This window comes from Podarcis pityusensis (genome assembly GCF_964106645.2).
Source record: "Podarcis pityusensis genome assembly, chromosome: 9".
In the NCBI taxonomy this organism is placed as follows: domain Eukaryota; kingdom Metazoa; phylum Chordata; class Lepidosauria; order Squamata; family Lacertidae; genus Podarcis; species Podarcis pityusensis.
The window spans coordinates 75,523,731-75,546,177 of NC_138034.1; the positions used below are offsets into that span (position 1 = coordinate 75,523,731).

Sequence of the window (22,447 nt, forward strand, 5' to 3'; positions counted from 1 at the left end):
CCTGGCTGGCCATTGTGAGAACAGCATCCTGGACTGGCTGTTGGCCTCATCCAGCAGACCCTTCTCACATTCTTACGCGCTTATAAACTCAGTGAACAGATGCCTCAACAGACCAGCTTTGCAAGGCACGCCTGCCTTTTTGCAAAAAAAAAATTAGCAGACGTCTGGAGTCTCCTAAGAATCGGTGCTTCTAATTCTCCTGCCTTCCACTGCCGAAACCTCTCTGCGTTAACCACCCTTTTCTCCCCAAGCTCCCAATGGCCTCAACCCCCATTATTTGGCCTTATTGACAACAGAATTATGTACAGTGGTACCTTGGTTCTCGAACTTAAACTATTCAGGAGGACTTCTGAAACCGTTCGAAAACCAAGGTGCGGCTTCCGATTGGCTGCAGGAGTTTCCTGCCGTGTCGGACGTTCGGCTTCTGAAAAACATTTGGAAACCGGAACACACATTTCTGGGTTTTTGGTGTTTGGGAGCAGGTTTGTTTGACAGCTAAGCTGTTCAGGAACCAAGGTACCACTGTATCTCCTTGTCTCTTCAGAGGTAAGGGGCTTCTTGAGTTCAGTGGGGCAGAGGGAGGTTCATGTAGGATTGCATTGCAGGGGGTTGGGATAGGTGACCACTGGGGTTCCCTTCCAGCTCTACAGTCCCATGATTGTAGCCTCAGCGGCTGATCCATGGCTAATGGGCAGAATTCGGAATGTGCTACCCACCCTCCTCTTTCCTCCTCCTTTGCTGGACAGGAGTTTGTGGAAAGGCAAGTCCATGTACTTTGACCTGGAAGGGGGACGCGGAAAACCTTGCTGGACAGGAGGAGGGAAGCCTCCCAGAAGTTAGTTGTCCTGCCTGGGGCATAACTGTAAACTCATCAGCACTGGAGGGGACTTCAGCTATTGCAAGATATGCTTTTTTATTGCACTGTATTTTATTGGGACCCTGAATTCCACCAACTGGCGTCTGGTATAGAAAGACGTACGCTTAGGATTCAGTAATTTTCAGCACAGGTGTGATTTTGAGTACCAGAACTGAATGGAGCCCAGCCCTTACACTCCCCCCCCCAAACGTGGTCTGTCCTTTCCCCCAACTTTCTTCATTCCAGCTATGATATACTGTCAGTGGGTGAGTCATTTCTGTTGCAGTTGCTGAACAACCGGGGAGTCAGGAATCCTTTGCTTACTCAGACATTAATACGAAGTTAGGAGAGGCAGGTGTAGTAGTAAACAGCCCGCTGGGAGATCCAGCTTCACATCCTTGCTTGCTGTTGTGAGTAGGTTGGAGTAGTGGTTCAGAGTGTCAGACCAAGACCTGGGAGACCAGGGTTCAGATCCTGGCTCGGCCATGACTCCCACTGGCTGTGACCTTGGGCTGCCAGTCCACTGCTTTGCAGCTTAACCTACTTTGCAGTGTTGTTGGGATTAAACCAGGCACAGGGCCTTCTCAGTGGTGGCACCCACCTCGAACACCCTCCCATCAGATGTCAAGGAGTTGAGTAGCTATATACCTTTTAGAAGACCTCTGAAGGCAGCCCTGTATAGGGAAGCTTTTTAAGGTTTGATGTTGTTTGATGATGTTCATATATATGTTGGAAGCTGCCCAGAGTCACTGGGGCAACCTGCTCAGATAGTCGGAGTACAATTAATAGAAATTATTATTATTAAATTATGGGGGAGAACCTTGGATGAGCTCCTTGCAGAAAAAGGATGGGATTATAAGTGCAGTCAATAAATAGTGAATTGCTTTGCTTCTAAACTGTCTGCATTGCTGATTACAGTGAGCAAGGTGGAGGAAGCATTTGGCTGCTGAAATAAACGACTGCTGTGTCTTGTATCTGCTGAACCCGCAGCCTCATATTCTTCCTCTGTCACTGGTGCCCCCAGATGCCCCACAAAGGGATGGAGTGGCTCCTCTAAGGCCTTTTTAGTTTAGAGCAAGGTTTCCCCAACATGGGTCTCCAGCTGTTTCAGAACTACAATTCCCATCATCCCTGACCACTGGTACTGTATCCAGGGATGATGGGAGTTGTAGTCCAAAAAATAGCTGGAGACCTGAGTTTGGGAAACACTGGTTTAGAGAAAAGGTAAGAGGCCACATGATACTGTTGAGAGACAAAAGAGGAGGGCTCCTTTGGGGGTGAGGTCAATCAGCTGGAGAGTTGCAGCGCCTGCTGTGGCTGCAGAGACCAACAGGGGAGAGACATGTTTTGTTGCAGCCGGGGCAGGTGAAGGCATCTGGTTTTGCTGCTGCAGATGCACCAAGGCTAGGGTTACCAGATGTCCCTGGTTCCCGGGGACAGTCCCTGGATTTGCAAATCTGTCCCTGGACAAATTCCATCTCTGGAATGTCCCCAGATTTGCAAATCTGTCCCCTGTGGCAGTGGCAGTCTCAGCAGCCTGGAGCCAGCCTGGTAGCACAGTTGGCCCTGGCTGGCTCCAGGAGCTGCCTGCTGCCATGGTGCCCGCCATTTTTCCTCGCCGAAACTTCTGGCAAGAAAAAATGGCGGGCGCCACGGCAGCGAGCAGCTCCTGAAGCCAGCCAGGGCCAACTGCGCTACCAGGCTGGCTCCGGGCTGCTGACTGCCGCTGCCAAAGGGGAACTGGGGATGTCTGGCGGTACAGATCTCCTGCCTCCTTCCCCCTTTGTTTTGACTGATCAGGGGAGGCTCGGGGGTTGCAGCCAGCCGGCTGTTGCCCAGTTTTTAAAAAGCTCTACACATTTATGTTTCACAAGGTGCGAAAGAAGGGCTTTGCACCTTGCCTGGCAGAGAAACCACGCGCCTTGTACCGCTCCTGGGCAATGGCTGCTCGCCCGTGAGGGGGAAGGAGATCGGGGAAGGCTCAGGAGTCACGGGTGTGCGGCGTGCCATTGCCCAGTTTAAAAAACTCTGTGCATTTTCTGTGTCACAGGGTGCAAAAGAAGGGCTTTGCACCTCATCATCCCCACTACTGACTCCCTGTTGCTACTCAGCTTAAAAAAAAAAAAAAGTGTCCCCGGATTCATTGAAAAAAATCTGGTAACCATAACCAAGGCGTTTTTTCTCTCTGTGCTCCTTCAGTGGTCATTTCTCCTCTGGTCACTGCTACAGATGCATGACCTGACGGTCTGTCTTCAGGCACGGCAGTTGTCTGCAAAGGGATTCCCCCACGGTGTTGCCATCCTCCGTGCCACTTTTGCAGACATTTTTGTGTCACAGAGTTGGGCCTGGTGCCAGAAGCCAGGAGCACGTCCTTGGGGATATGACAGGAGTTTATGATATGGTTCGTGGCATGGAGAAAACTGAAAGGGGATTTCAAGCTTGGTGAAAAACAGGCCTGCCCCTATTCCTACAGTTTAACAGACGCAGCATAAAAAGAAAAGGCAACAAGGAGGGAGGAGAATGGGGGAAAGAGCAAATTTAGGGTACCTGTGCTTCAGGTTACAGAGCTCTTGCAGCGAGCAGCTAGGCTGGAAACAGTTCAGGGGAGTCTGATGGAATGGCTCTTGCTTGGGATCAGATGCAGGAGAGCCAAGGGCAGCTGGCCTCTGCCTTTGGTGCAGCCTGATGGAAAGGTTGCTTCCAGGTGGCTGGGCTCAATGCTCTGCTAATGCTGAACCCCACCCTGGGGGTGGAGAGGACTCGGCCACAGCTGTGCAGCCCTCACCCTCCAGCTATCGGCACCGCCTTCATGTCTGAGCTTGCTGGGGCTCGTGTCCCTGACCTTTTGTTTTTTAAGCACCTGCCCAATATCATGTTTTCCGTCAATCAGATACACAGTGACCCATCACTCTGAACTTTTCCACATTTTTTAAAGAAAACAACTGTGTGATGGGCTGATACGGGCTGTGAGTGCTGCTTGCTGGGTTGGTTTGGGGGATGGGGGAATCTTAACAGGCTTGGCTGTAGAGGCGATCAGGCTGGGTAAGGCAGTTTAGGACCTAGGCTAACGGTTTATTGTCAGTGCTAAGGTGTGGAAACGCCAGGCAGGCTTTTTAAAATGTGCATCTTCAAAATAAACATATTTTAAAAATATAATTTGTTCCATTAGAAAATGTCTTTGTCTTCTTCCTTTGTCTCTTTGTCTTCTTCTCTGTCTTTGTCCTCTTCTTTGTCTTTGTCTTTGTCTTCTTCATAGTGGAGGCGCTTATCCAAAGCGGGCTCCCTGGAAACATTTATAAATAAGTTTCCGTGGCAGAAACCCTCTGCAAAAGGAAGAGCTGGATCGTTTCCACTTGACACGCCTCTGCTCATCAGTCGAACTGTGCACCCTTTTCCCTGTCTCCTGAGCACCAAACTTATCTCTGCCATTTGGTGCATTGTTGTCACTGAGAGCTGCAGCTGTTGACTGTTGATAGCAAGCCCAATAAACACGCGAGACGAAACCGGCTGTGTTCTTAGATAAATAAGGTATACTATTCATAGTATCAAATTATAAATTTCAACGGAAGTAACTCATAAAGTTCAACAAACGGACAAAGCAGAAGACCCAGTGGATCAGATCATTCTTTAGTCAGTTCATGCATGTTTATATTATTTTTGTTGTAAAATGTGTGAGATCATGATATTGTATTTATTTGCATTACTTAGAGCTTTAAGTACTGATGAAGCCCAGGACGGCGAAACAAGGCCAACATTATGGAAATCCTTGTCTAGACTCTGTTTAAGGATTTTGTGGAACTGTAACAACCTTTCATGTGGACTTTTTGGACTTTACGAACAGACAGATGGAATAGGCACCATTATACAGATGGACCTTATGCATGAACTGACTAAGGAATGATCTGATCCACTGGGTCTTCTGGTTGTTCATTTGTTGAACGAACTTCCATTGAAATTTATAATTTGATACTATGAATAGTATACCTTATTGTGGAGTGGAGATGCGAACCCGATTCACTGGATTATGAGTCTACCACTCTTAACCACTACAACATACTGGCTCTCACATTGCAGTAGTCCAAGCGGGAGATAACCAGAGCATGCACCACTCTGGAGAGACAGTTCGCGGGCAGGAAGGGTCTCATCCTGCATACCAGATGGAGCTGATAAACAGCTGCCCTGGACACAGAATTAACCTGCGCGTCTATGGACAACTGTAGTTCTTAATGACTCCCAGGCTGCGCACCTGGTCCTTCAGGGGCACAGTTGCCTGATTCAGGACCAGGGAGTCCTCCACACCTGCCCGCCCCCTGTCCCCCCAAAACAGTACTTCTGTCTTGTCAGGATTCAACCTCAATCTGTTAGCTGCCATCCATAGTGCGGCTGCATTTGGAATACTTTGTGCAGTTCTGGTTGCCAAAGGGATATCGTAGAGTTGGAAAAGGTTCAAAAAAGGGTGCCCAAAGTGATCAGAGGGATGGAGCAACCCCCTACGAGGAAAGGCTGGGCTTTTTAATTTTGAGCGAAGGCGAGTAAGAGGCAGCATGGCAGACATTTTTTTAATTATGCAAGCCGTTGAGAAGGCGGGTGGACTTTTCTCCCCCTCTCGTAACGCTAGAACTCATGGACACCTAATATTGGAAGGTTCAGGACAGATAAAAGAAAGCCTTTCTTTACTCAGCACATAGTTGAACTGTGGAACTCACTGCCACTTGATGGCTACTAGCCATTATGCCTGTGCTATGTCTTCGCAGCTGGAGGCAGCCATGCTGCTGAACGCCAGTTGTCGGAAACCACGGGAGAAGAGGGGCTCTTGCGCTCGAATCCTGCTTACAGTCCTATTGGTAATATCCAAGGCAACATGATGACCAAGTCCAACAATGCAATATCAATATACAGTGGTACCTCGGGTTAAGTACTTAATTCGCTCTGGAGGTCCGTACTTAACCTGAAACTGTTCTTAACCTGAAGCACCACTTTAGCTAATGGGGCCTCCTGCTGCTTCTGCGCCACCGGAGCACGATTTCTGTTCTCATCCTGAAGCAAAGTTCTTAACCTGAAGCACTATTTCTGGGTTAGCGGACTCTGTAACCTGAAGCGTATGTAACCCAAGGTACCACTGTAAATTCTTTATATAATCTATACGGAACATTGAACAATATGAAATATATGAAATATGCACTCTCTGCATAACCAAATAAACAGAAGTGTTACAAATCTCTGAAAGTCACAAAATGTGTACTCTTGGTGGTTTCTCTTGAAAATGTAGAACCAAATAAACAGAAGTATAGATTATATAAAGAGTTTATATTGATATTGCATTGTTGTACTTGGTCATCGTGTTGTCTTGGATATTACTGATATTTGTTTGCAACACAGGGGTTTAATTCTTTGGTTACTTATTGTTGTACAATCCTATTGGGGCATCTGGTTATTCACTGTGAGAACAGGATGCTGGGTTATGTGGGCCTGATCCTGCAGGCTCTCCCCGTGTCTCCGTGTTCACCAGACCAAGCCATCTGCGAATCAGCAGCTCCAACTTCTGTCTAACCTTGCTAGTGGATTCCTCTTTCTGAAATTGGCACCTGATCCCTGTTTGGCTTTGATGTGTCTCCTCTAGGCACCAAGTCCAAAGTGGGAGGTGTCCGCTTCGCCCCGCCTCAACCGGCAGAGGGGACTTCCAGCCATGTGCACTTTGACGAAAAGCTCCACGACTCCGTGGTCATGGTCACCCAGGAGAAAGATGGCAGTTTCTTGGTGAAGGTAAGAGTGCACTGTTGACTTACATTATGCTTGTGGTCCACCGAGACCCCTAGATCCATTTCACATGTACTACTAGTTGGGACGCGGGTGGCGCTGTGGGTTAAACCACAGGGCCTAGGACTTGCCGATCAGAAGGTCGGTGGTTCGAATCCCCGCGACGGGGTGAGCTCCCATTGCTCGGTCCCTGCTCCTGCCAACTTAGCAGTTCGAAAGCACGAAGTGCAAGTAGATAAATAGGTACCGCTCTGGCGGGAAGGTAAACGGCATTTCCGTGCGCTGCTCTGGTTTGCCAGAAGCGGCTTAGTCATGCTGGCCACATGACCCGAAAGCTGTGCGTCGGCTCCCTCGGCCAATGAAGTGAGATGAGCGCCGCAACCCCAGAGTCGGCCACAACTGGACCTAATGGTCAGGGGTCCCTTTACCTTTACCTTTACCTTACTAGTAGGCCAGGCGTCTGTTTGCGGAGTCTAGAGATCGGGGACTGCATGTTGGTGCTCCCATCATGTTGTTTAGTCGTTTAGTCGTGTCCGACTCTTTGTGACCCCATGGACCAGAGCACGCCAGGCACTCCTGTCTTCCACTGCCTCCCGCAGTTTGGACAAACTCATGCTGGCAGCTTCAAGAACACTGTCCAACCATCTCGTCCTCTGTCGTCCCCTTCTCCTTGCGCCCTCCATCTTTCCCAGCATCAGGGTCTTTTCCAGGGAGTCTTCTCTTCTCATGAGGTGGCCAAAGTCTTGGAGCCTCAGCTTCAGGATCTGTCCTTCCAGTGAGCACTCAGGGCTGATTTCCTTCAGAATGGAGAGGTTTGATCTTCTTGCAGTCCATGGGACTCTCAAGAGTCTCCTCCAGCACCAGAATTCAAAAGCATCCATTCTTCGGCGATCAGCCTTCTTGATGGTCCAGCTCTCACTTCCATACATAGTCCCCCGCCTACCAGAAACCCTGTCTGTATGCTGGTGTCCCTATCTGCGCGGTATGTATGTATGTATGTATTTGTTTATTTATTTCCCTTCTCTTCTCTTCTCTTCCCTCCCCTTTTATGAAGATTACCTGCTCTGAGACCCCACAGCTAATTATACCCCTGGCCTCCTCGCTGGCCCAAGTAGGTCTAATTTAGCCAGCTAGCCCTGGGGATTATCTAATGCTTATTACATGGATTTCCCCTAAATTGATTTCTGAACTTTGAATTTTATTGTTATTCTTTTTTTATACTGTATTTTATTCTGCTTCTACAATTAAGTGTTTTAAATTTGTTGTTAGCCTCCCTGAGCCCGGTTTTCTGAACCGGGAAGGGTGGGGTGTAAATAAAAATTTATTAGTAGTAGTATTAGTGAGGACTAGGAACACACTTTAAAAAATAAATTATTGAGTTTTACATAACATATTTCAATTTACACATATTGTTCACCATCACATTTAGGATTCTCAGAAGCCGTAGACTTCCCACCACCCTCTGGTTCCCAATGTCAATCCCTTTTTCTTTCAGCTTATCCATTTTTTTATCTAATTTGTTAACAATATTACTAACTTTTCCCATTGTTACGCTTTTTAAACTCCACAAACCTAGCAGCAGCATAACGCTGAGCTGTTCTGGATTCCAAACTCTTCTGTGTCTAGCATCGCACCCTGTGTTTCTGATGAACTTTCTGCAAGAGGTTTTTCCTCTCTCGGCTTTATTCTTTGGCCCCTATAACTGAGATCCTTCCAGGCTCCCAGAGGGGACCCTCGCTCCCAACAAAGCTCTTTCCAGGAAGGGTGAGCTATATATAAACCCTGTGTGTCTAGATCCTGCCTCGATGATAGCATATTGAAATTAGCAAGTCCTTTTCGTAGCTCAGGGAATTACTGGTTTAATTCGCTTTTGCCCTTGGTGCTTGGAAGCCGTCCAAGCAAAGGGGATCAGGCAAGATTTTCAGCCTGGTAGCATTGGTGGCTTAGTTGCTGTTGACTCAGAGCTTACCCAAATTAGCACCAATTTACCAGGACTTCGCCTGCTTCCTTCTCCTGCTTTGGCTAACAAATTGTCAAGAGACGGAGAGCATCCAGTTCTTTGTAAATCTTGAAGCAGGGGCAATAAAAAACTATTTTACTTTTAAAAGACAACTGAAGGCGGCCCTGTTTAGGGAGGTTTTTAATGTCTGACGCTGTATTGTTTTTAATATTTGGTTGGAAGCCACCCAGAGTGGCTGGGGAAACCCAGCCAGATGGCCGGGGTAGAAATAATAAATTATTATTATTATATTATTATTATTTTCACTGCGGGTGTAGGAGGACGCAGAGACACGGCAGATCAGGAGGTTTGTGTCGTGCAGAAAGCTTCAAAATGGAGAGGCTAGGAGCCTTGGTTTGGGGCGGGACTCAAGGCCTGCTCAATGCGCTGGCTCTGGGATGCTCTGTGAGATTTCACGACGGCGCATGAATCCCCATGAGAATCCCTGGCTTCTCCCGCTAGCTAAGGGGTCAGGTGTGCACAGTTTTCCTGTACACACGGAAATCCTGGTGCCAAACCCCCTGGCTAAAAAGCTGTCACACTGGGATCGATAAAATAAACACCCTAAGGGCACCACTTTGGCTAGCCCTGTTTTGGGGTTCCCTCTGTGAGACTTAATCCATGCGCAGGCGCCTGCTTCCCCCGTTCTTTTCACACACACCACTGTCTCCCAGCTGCTCCAGATGCCCGCAATGGCTGTTTCCTTCCTGCAAAAGGGAATTAGCCCATGGCTTTTGTTTTTTAAAAATTAACAGTAATAAAATCCTCAGTGTAGACTTCAAGGAGCCCCCCCCCCATCCCATCCCACTGCCAAGAACTTTAGATCCCATTCTGGAAGCAGCTGTCCCTCTTGTTTTCATTCTCTTGCCAACGTTTTGTCCCCCTGGAGCAAAATGACTTCTGGGGAAGAGACGGGAGGGAGAGTCCTTGCATGTCGGGCTGGGGGAAAGCCAGATGTGCGGAGAGATCTGTCGCCTGGCTTGTGGCGTTGCTTCGTCAGGTGTGGGGGTCCCTTCCTTCCACAGCACCTGGTTTTGCAAGCAAACCCAGTGGGAGTGAGTGAGGATAGGTGGTTTTTGCAGTGTAAAGGTAAAGGGACCCTTGACCATTAGGTCCAGTCGTGGCTGACTCTGGGGTTGTGGCACTCATCTTGCTCTATAGGCTGAGGGAGCTGGCGTACAGCTTCCGGGTCATGTGGCCAGCATGACTAAGCCGCTTCTGGTGAACCAGAGCAGCGCATGGAAACGCCCTTTACCTTCCCGCCGGAGCGGTACCTATTTATCTACTTGCACTTTGACGTGCTTTCGAACTGCTAGGTGGGCAGGAGCAGGGACCGAGCAACGGGAGCTCATCCCGTCGCGGGAATTCGAACCGCCGACTTTCTGATCAGCAAGTCCTAGGCTCTGTGGTTTAACCCACAGCACCACCCGCGTCCCTTTTGCAGTGTGGGGCCCTTCTAATTCCTATTACGTTTCCCGCTCTCAGAGCAGCCATAGATGGAGTCTTTGGCCTGGTTCAGACTTAGCAGCAAGCTGTGGTTTCCTTGGTAAAATCACACAACCAAGTTTTGGGGTGCCACGGCCCAGTGTGCTCACCCTCTCCTCACTTTTCACGACTGAGAAGAATAAGCTTTCGCATACAGTGGGCAACCCACAACATCTGTTGCATCACAGGTAGCTCACCTCTGGCCTTCCAGATGTTCACAGAATCATAGAATTGTAGAGTTGGATGGTCATCTAGCCCAAGGGTCATCTAGTCCAACCCCCTGCAATGCAGGAATCTCAGCTAAAGCACCCATGACAGATGGACACCCAGCCTCTGCTCATAAACCTCCAAGGAAAGAGAGTTTACAACTTCCTGTGGGAGCCTGCTCCACTGTCTAATGGCCCTTACTGTCAGAAAGTTCTTCCTGATGTAACCCTGAAGTCATGGGTTCGAGTCCTACCCTCCAGAGCAGGGGAAAACAAACTTGCTCCCCCTTCCATGTGACAGCCCTTCAGATATTTGAAGATGGCTATCAGCTGGAACATAAAGAAGGCTGATAGCCGAAGAATTGATGCTTTTGAATTCTGGTGCTGGAGGAGACGCTTGAGAGTCCCATGGACTGCAAGAAGATCCAACCTCTCCATTCTGAAGGAAATCAGCCCTGAGTGCTCACTGGAAGGACAGATCCTGAAGCTGAGGCTCCAAGACTTTGGCCACCTCATGAGAAGAGAAGACTCCCTCGAAAAGACCCTGATGTTGGGAAAGATGGAGGGCACAAGGAGAAGGGGACGACAGAGGACGAGATGGTTGGACAGTGTTCTCGAAGCTACCAGCATGAGTTTGACCAAACTGCGGGAGGCAGTGGAAGACAGGAGTGCCTGGCATGCTCTGGTCCAGGGGGTCACGAAGAGGCGGACACAACTAAACGACTAAACAACAACAATCATATCTCCTCCCAGTTTCCTCTTTTCCCGGCTAAACACACCCAGCTCCTTCAACCGTTCCTCATAAGGTCTGGAACTCAAATCTCAGAACTGCCTTCGGTCTTTGAGCCTCCACATGTCTCTGAGCATGGGCAGAGCGTCTCCTCAAAGTCCCACGCCCGCTGACACCAGGGTTTTGGGGAGTCGTGACCCTGCCTGCGAGGTGACGAGGCTGAGGCTGCTCGACTTGCAGCATTTTTGGGAGGACTGCAATTACGAGATGGCATCAAGCTCCCTTTCTCCCCTTCTCTGCCAGGCCTTCCCATTTTTATCTGTGCGGCACTCCCGCCAAGCCTAATTACTTCTGGCATTTTGGACATAAAAACCAATTATCCAAGTTTCATTCCAGGAACAGCCTGATTACAGCAGCCTCTTCCGCCTCTGCTTTCTTATTCTTCCCTTGCTAGGCGTGAAACCAACAGGGTGGAAAACGCGAAATTGGAGCTAGTTGCTGGGTATTATCTCATTCCTTGCTCTCTAGTTCTCCAGTAATGTGCGGAGGAAGGGATTTTTCACTTGGCTGTTGGGTGTGTGTTTTAAGGTTACAATCCCTCTCAGCCCCCCAGTCCCAGAGCTTTCGATCTTAATTTCCTTCTGCTCACAGAAAGCCATTTCAGATACTATTCTGTCTCAGGCAGGATTAAATGCCGTTTCAAGGGCACTGAAATATTTATCGGTATAGATCTTGCCTGCTGGCACAACTACGAAGCTGCCTTTATTGGAGGACTTTTTGGCGGTGGGTTGGGGGAGCAGGACCTGTGGCCCTCCAGATATTTTTGAATTCCTTGGCTCCCATCAACCCCACCTAAATTGGCCAGTGGTCAAAGAAGACAGGTGGCCCTGTGTGGCCTGTTTGGGTAGCCAGCTGCTCTCCAAGTCCATAGGACCAGTAGTTGTTTCAAGCACCACTCTCCAAATTCCCTTTTTTGCTGAAGGAGCGTCTCCACCCCCATTGTTCAGCCCGGACACTGAGGTCCAGCGCCGAGGGCCTTCTGGCGGTTCCCTCACTGTGAGAAACCAAGTTACAGGGAACCAGGCAGAGGGCCTTCTCAGTAGTGGCACCCACCCTGTGGAACGCCCTTCCACCAGATGTCAAGGAAATAAGCAGCTACCCTATTTTTAAAAGACATCTGAAGGCAGCCCTGTTTAGGGAAGCTTTTAATGTTTGATGCATTACTGTATTTTAATATTTTGTTGGAAACTGCCCAGAGTGGCTGGGGAAGCCCAGCCAGATGGGTGGGGTATAAGTATTAAATAATAATAATAATAATTATTATTATTATTAGCCAGAGGTTCTGTGTGTTCAGCCTGGGGCCTCCTGTGTTCAAAGCACTTGAGTTATCTCTCCGCACAATGCCACTGATTTCTTTTTATGATGGACATAGGAAGCCCCAGGTTAGGCTAGGCTGCCTTGGAGCACCACCCTAAACCATGGCAGAGAGAAGTGAATCAGCCTAGTCCCCTCCTCCTGAGTTAACTGTGATTCGTCATGCGGCCCAGATTGACAGACAGCCTGTCCTTAATTGTGGTTAGCTTAAAGCAGGCCAGTGCCATTTCACAGTTTCTGAAGCCTGTTAACTAACCACAGTTAGATGGCCATTGTTCTGGGTTTCGATAGCACAGGAAACTGTGGTTTGCCGAAAGCGAAACGAAAGATTCTGAACTCCCCCCACAGCTTGCTAAACTATGGTTTAGCATGTTGCCTGTTCATGCCTACTTTATCTGCTCTGAGTGTTAGTGGCTCGCCTCAGTCTTAAGCGAAGTGAGGTTTTAAACTGGAGATGCTAGGACTGAACCCGGGGCCACCAGCATGCCAGACACCTGCTCTGCCCACTGAGCTAGAGTCCCTTGCCGTATGGAGTGTGTGATCTACGTCGGTTGCAAAATGACACTTGACTTGGCCAGGATCTGGGCTGCTTGAGTGCAGCGTTCCCTTCATCAAGGCTGTTATTAAGCAGACATAAGTGTTATCGCAGCAAAGCATTTATTGGGAAGGCCTGTGAAGTACATCTTATTATTATTATTAAACTGCTTTTAGTCTTCAGCCACTTTCTCAACCTGGACGGAGGCGTTTCTGCAGAAGCAGATCTGCTTCCCAACGAGTCGCCCAGATTACTCTCCCCCCCCGCCACCCCCCCTTCTGGGCTCTTTTCAGGCACCGAATCTCATTTACTGATGCGCGCCGTTGCTAACACATTAAGGCCTCGCCGCGATCAAAGAAACTGTGAAAGCAGCCAGGCTGGTGCAGCTTAACGGCTGCCGACGTGCAGCTGGAAATGTTTTGGGACATTTGCAGAGCGGTTTTCGCCCGCCTCATCTTTGCTTGTTCATACTTGGAGCAGGAAACTGTGTGAATCTGGTATCATGAGAGAGAGAGAGAGAGAGAGAGAGAGAGAGATTTTTGCTCCTGGTCTGGCTCTTGCCACATCCGGCTCAGAGCAGAGAGGTGCTTTTGTGTCTTGAGGGCAGCAACCTTTGGGCTTGGGAGACATGATGCTGTTGGGTGGGGTGGCGGCATCTTACGTGAGGACGTGGCTCTTGGACTGGAAAGGGTTTCGCCAGTCCTGATTAGGACCCACGTACCTACGGGACCGCCTCTCCTGCTATGCCCTGCGGAGGACCAAATGACAACATTCTGTAGGTCCCAAGTCACAAGGTGGTTAGATTGGTCTCAACAGGGCCAGGGCCTTTTCAGTATTGGCCCTGACTTGGTGGAACGCTCTGTCACAAGAGACCGGGGCCCTGCGGGACTTGACAGGGCCTGCAAGACAGAGCTATTCCACCTGGCCTTTGGTATGGACTCAGTCTGACCCTTATGTTTCCCTCCCCTTATGGTCTTGATCTATGGGCTACTTTTAAAATGAGGCTGAATTTTAAATTGCATTTTAACCTGTATTTTAAATTGGGTCTCCCCCCCCCCCCATTATGTTTTTACTGGGCAGGAGGGCAGGGTATAAACAAAATTTATTATTATTAATTATTTATTATTTGTACATGCTTTGAGTGTCTCGTTAGGAAATAGAGGACCCAACCGCCCTGGTCCCAGCCATAGAACCATAAAATAGTTGGAAGGGACCGCCAGTGGACATCTAGTCCAACCCCTTGCAAAAGAACCCGCAGCCAAAGAATCCTGGACAGATGCCCAGCCAACCTCTCCAGTGAAGGAGAGCCTGCCATCTTCCACCCACCCACGGGCAGTCAGTCTCATTTACTGTCAGTCTTCTCTTGCCGTCAGAAAGTTCTTCCTATCATTTAGTCTGAATCTCCTTTTGTCTACCTTGGTTCTCAAACTTAATCCGTCCCGGCAGTCCATTCCAAAACCAAAGCGTTCCAAAACCAAGGTGCGCTTTCCCATAGAAAGTAATGCAAAACAGATGAATCCATTCCAGACTTTTAAAAACAACCCCTAAAACAGCAATTTAACGTGGATTTTACTATCTAACAAGACCATTGATCCATAAAATGAAAGCAATAATCAAATGTTCTGTGCTATAAAATAAATATGACATTATTGTAGATAATTAAACTTAATTAAACTTAATTTTTTTCTTACCTGCGCTGATTATAGTCATTGTTTGGATGGGGGGCTTTTATCCCTTTCCACAGTCACACAATCAATCAATCGATCATAAAACGAAAAACAAGCCATAGACACAAAAATGAAAAAGCCACACAAACAAAAACGCAAGAAATAGCAAAAACAAACGCACTGAATATCACCTCAGAACATTGCAATCAGAAGTGGAAGGCTTTAATTATGATGGGGGGGGGGAACGGACTAAAATTTGCTGCTTAAGGGTAAAACGGAAGCAAATAAGCCTTAATTAGGGTTGGGGGAGGGATGACTTAAATTTGCCGCTTAAGGGTAGAAACGGGAGCAAATAAGCCTTAATTACTATGCGGGGGACTCAAATTTCCTGCGCAACAGGAAAAATGGAAGCTCAGGAGCATGTTCAGCTTCCGGGACAAAGTTTGAAAACCGGGACACCTACTTCCGGGTTTGCAGTGTTTGGGTTCTGAGTTATTAGGGAACTAAGCTGTTCGAAAACCGAGGCACCACTGTAATTTGAATCCATTGATTTGGGTCCTCTGGAGCAGCAGAAAGCCAGCTTGCTCCATCTTCCATGGGTCCAGCCCTTCAGATATTTGAAGATGCCTGTCCTATTTCCTCTCAGTCTCCACTTTTCCAAGCTAAACACTCCCAACTCCTTCAGCCCTTCCTCAAAAGCCTTGGTTTCCGGACTTTTTATGCAGGAACCAGCTTTCAGTGGCCTTAACCAGGCCTGCGTCTGATTCACATCCTATGTCTGGATAGCTCAGTTGGTTAGAGCATGGCACTGATAACGCCAAGGTTGCAGGTTCGATCCCTGTAAGGGACAGCTGCATAATTCTACAGAGTAGGGGGTTGGATTAGATGATCCTCAGCGTCCCCAGTTGGGGGTTCCTGGCTAAAGATGCCCGTTCTTTGCCAGTTTGGTGCCCTCCACATATTTAGGGCTACAGCTCCCATTGGCACTACAGTGGACCCTCTAGTTATGTACCACTCTGGATACGTAACTTTCGGTTTATGAACGCTGCAAACCGCGCACGCATTCGCAGAAGCGATCTGAGCACCGTGCGCAGAAGCGCCCAATTGCGCTCCGCTTGTGCGCAGTAGCGGCACCTCTGCCAACGGACTTTTCGGGTTGTGGACGGACGCCCGGAACGAATTTAATTTGTATCCGGAAGCTCCACTGTACTTTGTGTTCTCATCGCCTGCCGTTCCATTTTTTTTTTTAAAAAAGGACCGTGTGAGTCTTTCCGCAGCCCAAGACGTCTTCATCCCCTTTCTCGCTGCCTCAAATCATTTGCCCTGGGAAGCCAAGCTCTGCGCTCGAAGCAATTATATAAATTATGCCTAATTTCTGCCTTTCGGATGTAATTGCGCGATTACGCCTAATGTGCCATGCATCCAGCTCTCTCCACCTGCCATACCGGGTGATTTGTTTCCGCTCAGAGGCAAGCAGGGAGGGCTGCCGGCCTTACACCCTCCCAGGCTGGCTCTCACACTGACCCTGTTTCCAGTCCGCCTGTTTCATCAGGGGCCTCAAATCTGGGCGTAAACTTCTTGCCAATGGCCTTCAGCAAAAGGCCGTCCCGTATAACGCAACCCGCATGCCCCGGTTTAATCCCGGTTCACCGTTTCCCCTGAAAATCCAATCAGGAAGAAAAGTCAGTGGAAATGGTAAAATCCAGATTTGTACGAGACGACGGTGTTTTGTTGATGGTGGTGTTTTGCGGGGGTGCCGCAGAAAACATTGGTGTGCACGAGTCGCAGAGGGTTGACAGCCAACTGCTGTGTGGGTGTCCCTGAAAACATTGTGCGTCAGGATAAATTGTTGCTGAGTTCTTCAGGGCCGTTAAAACAAAAAGAGATTGTGGAGAGCTCTAGAAGGGCCTCTCCAAACGGAACGAATGGGTGGAAAAGCAGGAAATGCAGTTTCATGTCAATAAGGGCACAGTGATGCAGGGTAATTAATCTTAATTTTGCATATTCGCCCATGGGGTCTGAACTGGCGGTGATGGACCAGGAATGAGACCTTGGGGGCCCCAGTGGATAGCTTGATGAAGATGTAGACCCACTGGGGGGGGGGGCTGTGAAAAAGACAGACTCCACTCTAGGGATTACAGTGGTACCTCGGGTTACAGATGCTTCAGGTTACAGGCTCCGCTAACCCATAAATATTACCTCGGGTTAAGAACTTTGCTTCAGGATGAGAACAGAAATCATACGGTGGCAGCACGGCAGCGGCGGGAGGCCCCATTAGCTAAAGTGGTACCTCAGGTTAAGAACAGTTTCAGGTTAAGAACGGACCTCTGGAACGAATTAAGTACTTAACCTGAGGTACCACTGTATAAGGAAAGGAATTTGAAGTATAACTTGACAATATCATAATGGCCTTAGACACCCCCTGATTTGTGTGGGGGTTGCATTCTGGGTCATCTTGTGGAGCGCCCCGCCCCCCCGTCACTTCTGAGTTTGTGGCAATGCACTTGTGCAATTATTATTATTATTATTATTATTACAGTGGTACCTTGGTTCTCTTGCCCCTTCTCCTTCTCCAGGTTGGGTTCTTGAAGATCCTGCACAAGTACGAGATCACCTTCCACCTGCCCTTTGTGCAGCGGCTGGGGCAGGATGTCTGTGCTGCTCAGCTGGCCAACCTGAATCTCCGCGTGACCAGCATAGCGCCTGCAACGGAAGGTAAGGTCTTTCTGCCTTGCATCACCTTCCGCACTGTGAGATGATGGGTGTATCTGAAGGGGACCCTTTCCTGTGGTTTTGAGATTCTCCGTTTCTTAAAATGCTCTTCCTTATGTCCTGAAAACCCTGTTTTGTTTTGTTTTGTTTTGTTTTTTTAAAAAAATCATTTTATAACACCAATAAACAACACAAACAGATTCTTGTATTATCCTTATTTTTTTCTAAACCTTGTTAGGTGAGCTTCCCCAAGTCCCCCCTATCTGATTTTCATTTCACCTCATCTTTAGCAGTTTACATATCATAATTTCTAACCATTTTTTTTATGGCACTTACTTTAACCATAAAAATCTTCACATTTTATCACTTACAAATAATACTATTTTAAAATACACTGTCTTCTACTTCTAACCCTACAGCCTAAATCCAGTTCCAAAGCTATTCTAAGATTTAAATATTGACATATTTTTTCAAATATTCCTTAAACTTCTTCCAGTCTTCTTCCACCTGTTTTATTGATCCTCTTAAAAACACACACACACACACACCCAGTGTTTCCCCTCTTGGTTCTGACTTTGCCTCTGTACGAATCTGTGCTGCAATTGTGTCTGGAATATACAAGGTACAGTTCTGGCTGCCTTGCCTCAAAAGGGATGTTGTGTAGCTCAAAAAGGCTCAGTGCAGGGGGGCCACCAGGTGGCGCGTTGGAAGATGGCCGACAATAACATCTCTCTGACCCATACGAGGTACTAAGGGGCTGCTATGGGAAGTAGGCAGCCTTCCTATACTCCCCCAGGATGTGGGGGAGTGCTGTCCTGCCAGCGGTGTTCACAATGCACCCCCTGAAACGAGTGATGGGGGTGCTGAACACTTGGCACAGGTCCTCGGTGAAGTCAGCTCTTCCTGACGCCGATTCCAATCAGCGCGTGCTGGTTGCTGCAGCTTGGAATTATAATTGGAAACATACGATTGGAAAGGAAGCTGAAAGCACATACATCAAGCAAAGCTCGACCGATAAGGCTGCTGATTTATGGATCTCTGCGACCAGGAGTGACGGACGGATAAGTAAATCTTCTGATGAACTACCACAAGGAGACTGTATGTTTGGAACGAAGGGAGGGTGGAGGAAAAACTCTTTTTTTCTGCATGATGTGACATTAATAACCCTTCACCCCAGATAGAAATAAGATCGTCGCGTTTCTATGAATCACAGGCAGGATTTTAAGAACTATGTGGGACGGAGTATAACAGGAAAAAAGACTGGAGAACGGTGAGAAAAGAGGAAAAATTTTATGACGCAGTTAAAAAATGGCGTCTCGCCAGGACAGGTCTGCCGGAAGAAGAAGGACTGGGGGAGGAGAATCAGGATTGTTTGAATGAGAAGGAATGCTGGAATGTAAGTTTGACCTAGAATCATAGAATCATAGAGTTGGAAGAGACCACAAGGGCCATCGAGTCCAACCCCCTGCCAAGCAGGAAACACCATCAGAGCACTCCTGACATATGGTTGTCAAGCCTCTGCTTAAAGACCTCCAAAGAAGGAGACTCCACCACACTCCTTGGCAGCAAATTCCACTGTCGAACAGCTCTTACTGTCAGGAAGTTCTTCCTAATGTTTAGGTGGAATCTTCTTTCTTGTAGTTTGGATCCATTGCTCCGTGTCCGCTTCTCTGGAGCAGCAGAAAACAACCTTTCTCCCTCCTCTATGTGACATCCTTTTATATATTTGAACATGGCTATCATATCACCCCTTAACCTCCTCTTCTCCAGGCTAAACATGCCCAGCTCTCTTAGCCGTTCCTCATAAGGGGGACCTGACAGAACCCCCAGACTCATTTGATTTATTCGGTAAGCCTGAGAAAAATAAAGGACAGATCGGAGATTAATTTTGTTTATGGAAGCGTTGTACGGAGGCTGTCCCGGATCGATATGATTTTTGGAAGAGTACAAAACCCACATAGAATGCCAGCTTTCAACCTGCTTGTGAAAATCATCAGAGATCGCAAAGAAAGGAATTTATGATAACAACAAGAAGAGAAAGGAAGTAATAAAGGACTATCCGGATCAAACTGGACAGAACTGTCTAATTAATGCAGTAAGATAAGTGATGCTGTTTTGGACTCGAGCCGAGCTTGATGTATGGGTACCCCCAACAAAATTTAAAATTTGGCTGTATAATTTGGAATCAATGTGATACGGATAATGTGATGTGATTGGCCTGTTAATAAAAATTATTTTTTTAAAAAACAAAAAGGCTCAGTGCAACCTGAGCGATTGGAGCGATTCCTCTCTGGGACTTCCTACTTTGCAGAAAAGGCAAGAGGCAACTTGAGAGCGGTTTATAAGATTAAGCAGGGCACTGGGGATGAATTCATGGAGCCAAGCAGGAGGTGCCCTGAAAAGAATTGGGAGCCAATGGTATCGGCAGTGCTGGTCTGACTCGGTCAGAGGGAATGCTGGGAATCACGAGCGGGGAGAGTGTTCTTGTGCTTGGATTTTCCTTGCGGGCCCCCCCTAATGGGCTTCTGGTTGGCCACTCTAAGAAGAGGATGTCCATATCTCATAGAATCTCAGAGTTGAAAGGGACCCAAAGGTCATCTAGTCCAACCCCCTGCAGTGCAGAAATCTCAGCTCAAGCATCCATGGCAGATGGCCACCCGACCTCTGCTTAAAATCCTCCAAGCAAGGCGATCCCGTCACCTTCTTAGGGAAACTGTTTCACTGTTGAAAGTTCTTCCTGATGTTCTGTCGGAATCTCCTTTCTTGTACTGTGGTATCTCAGGTTACAGATGCTTCAGGTTACAGACTCCGCTAACCCAGAAATAGTGCCTCGGGTTAAGAACTTTGCTTCAGGATGAGAACAGAAATTGTGCTCCGGCGGCGGCAGCAGGAGGCCCCATTAGCTAAAGTGGTGCTTCAGGTTAAGTTTCAGGTTAAGAACAATACCCAAATATAGACAGTCATTTACCCTCGCTAGATTCAATGTGCTACCATCTGCCTTATTGCAGGGCAGATTTGAGGGTAAACCGGACGTGGAACAAGTCTGCCCCTGCGGCTTGATGGAGGTAGAAACTGTCTCTCATGTCTTGTTAGGCTGCCGTTTCTACGGGGATATACGCTCAGTATTTATCACTCTTGTTATACAAAAATCTCCAAATGGGTTCGAACTTCAATGTCTAAAACTCCTGGTAGAAGACAAGGATCTGGAGATTGTGTTAAGGGGGGCCAAATTCTGTGCGACTGCCATAAAACTTAGGGAACAAGCTGTACTACCAAAATGATTAAGGTTTTAAATGATAATTTTAGGTTATATTTTAGTGATCAAGATTTAATATATATATTTTTTTAACTGCCGCTATATCTGAATTGTCTCTGTTGTACCTAATTGCAATTCAATGTATTCCTGTTGTGTTTTATGATTTTCCTGATATTGTAAGTGACCCGGAACTGGTCTGTGACCGTAATAATAAAATTCATTCATTCAGGTTAAGAACGGACCTCCAGAACGAATTAAGTTCTTAACCCGAGGTACCACTGTAACTTGAATTGACTGGTTCGAGTCCTACCCCCCCCCACTCCATCTTCCCTTGAGATACTTGAAGATGGTTCTTCTATCTCCTCTCAGCCTCCTCTTTTCCAGGCAAAACATACCCAGCTCCTTCAAGCGCTCCTCATAAGGCTGGGTTTCCAGACCAAGGCAACCTGGCTATAAGGCAACTTCCTAAGAGGCCTGACTCTGCTCACAGCAGGTTTGGGGGCCTTTCAGCCTGGTTTGCAACCTCCCGCATTGCAAACACTGTTATCCCCGGGACATTATGTCCTACGGGTTGCTCTCGCACGCCTCTTTCCTGGGGAGGAACAACACAAGATTCGCTTTCTTTGGCATTTTGCAAGAGAGACACTGCTGGGTGTCTTACTGCTCCTCAGTGAGAAGTTGTGTTGCTCTGTTGAAGCCTACGTTTTTGGGCGTGCTGTGCCCGCAGGAGACCGGATGCGGGAAACATGCAGCCTCTGAGAAAGCTGTGCAGGGTGGAGAAACCCGATGATGGATGTGAGCGATCAGGAGCCCGCTTGTTTTCTCCAGCCAGGTGGAATGCGAGGGAGGTTTGATCTGGGAAGCGCAGGCTGGCCTGCAGAATCCGGCTGGGAAGAAAGAGCCTTGTCTTCCTGTTTGGGATTATCTCTCGCTTGAAGCAGGGTGTAGGTTGGGGTTTGCGGGGGTGGCAGGTGTGCGTCTCCACCCCCATTGTTCAGCCCGGACACTGAGGTCCAGCTCCGAGGGCCTTCTGTAATTCACTCTATGCGGGGCTGCCTTTGAAGCTGTCCCAAAAACTCCAGCGGGTGCAGAATGCTGCAGCAAGGCTCCTCACAGGGTCCTCACGGAGTTTTTCCAGCTGCACTGCCTCCCGGTGGAGTCCAGGGTCAGGTTTAAGGTGCTGGTTTTGACCTTTAAAGCCCTTCACTGCCTAGGACCCTCGTACCTACGGGACCGCCTCTCCCGGTATGCCCCACGGAGGACCTTAAGGTCCATAAATAGCAACACCCTAGAGGTCCCGGGCCCTAAGGAAGTCAGATTAGCCTCAACCAGAGGCAGGGCCTTCTTAACACTGGCCCCGGCCTGGTGGAACGCTCTGCCTCATGAGACCAGGGCCCTGCAGGATCTGATTTATTTCCGCAGGGCCTGCAAGACAGAGTTGTTCCGCCTGGCCTTTGGCTTGGAATCCACTTGATCCCCTTCCCCTCTTTTTCCTTTCTCCTTCTGTGATGGAACCCCTATTTGGGGACTTCCCTGGCTTTTCTGTCTTACAGGCCCTGCGGAAAGAAATCAGATCCTGCAGGGCCCTGGTCTCATGAGACAGCGCCCCAGAGGTGCACTCCATTGTTTCTCGCTCGAGAGATGGATGCCATCAATGAGACACAACCCAGCAAGGCCACATCCGGTGCCATTTGAACCCATTTCGTTGGGCTTCGCTGGAGACTAGATGGCCACCTGTCAGAGATTCCTTCACTGTGATTCCTGCATTTCAGGGGGTTGGTCTAGATGACCCTTGGGGTCCCTTCCAGCTCTACAATCCTATGATCCATCTCTGTGCACTGGTGCCCTCCCTTCTTCTTCAGGACAGGAC

The 22,447-nt window shown here is 48.3% G+C and overlaps 1 protein-coding gene across 1 annotated transcript in view; it reads left to right on the plus strand.

Annotated features, from left to right (window-relative positions):
• ADISSP (adipose secreted signaling protein) overlaps positions 1–22,447 on the plus strand; it is a 73,513-nt gene that overhangs the window by 31,171 nt on the left and 19,895 nt on the right. The window contains exons 3-4 of the mRNA XM_081021277.1: positions 6,477–6,619; positions 17,186–17,324. Of these exons, the coding sequence (XP_080877403.1) occupies positions 6,477–6,619; positions 17,186–17,324 (282 nt within the window). The remainder of the gene's footprint in view (positions 1–6,476; positions 6,620–17,185; positions 17,325–22,447) is intronic.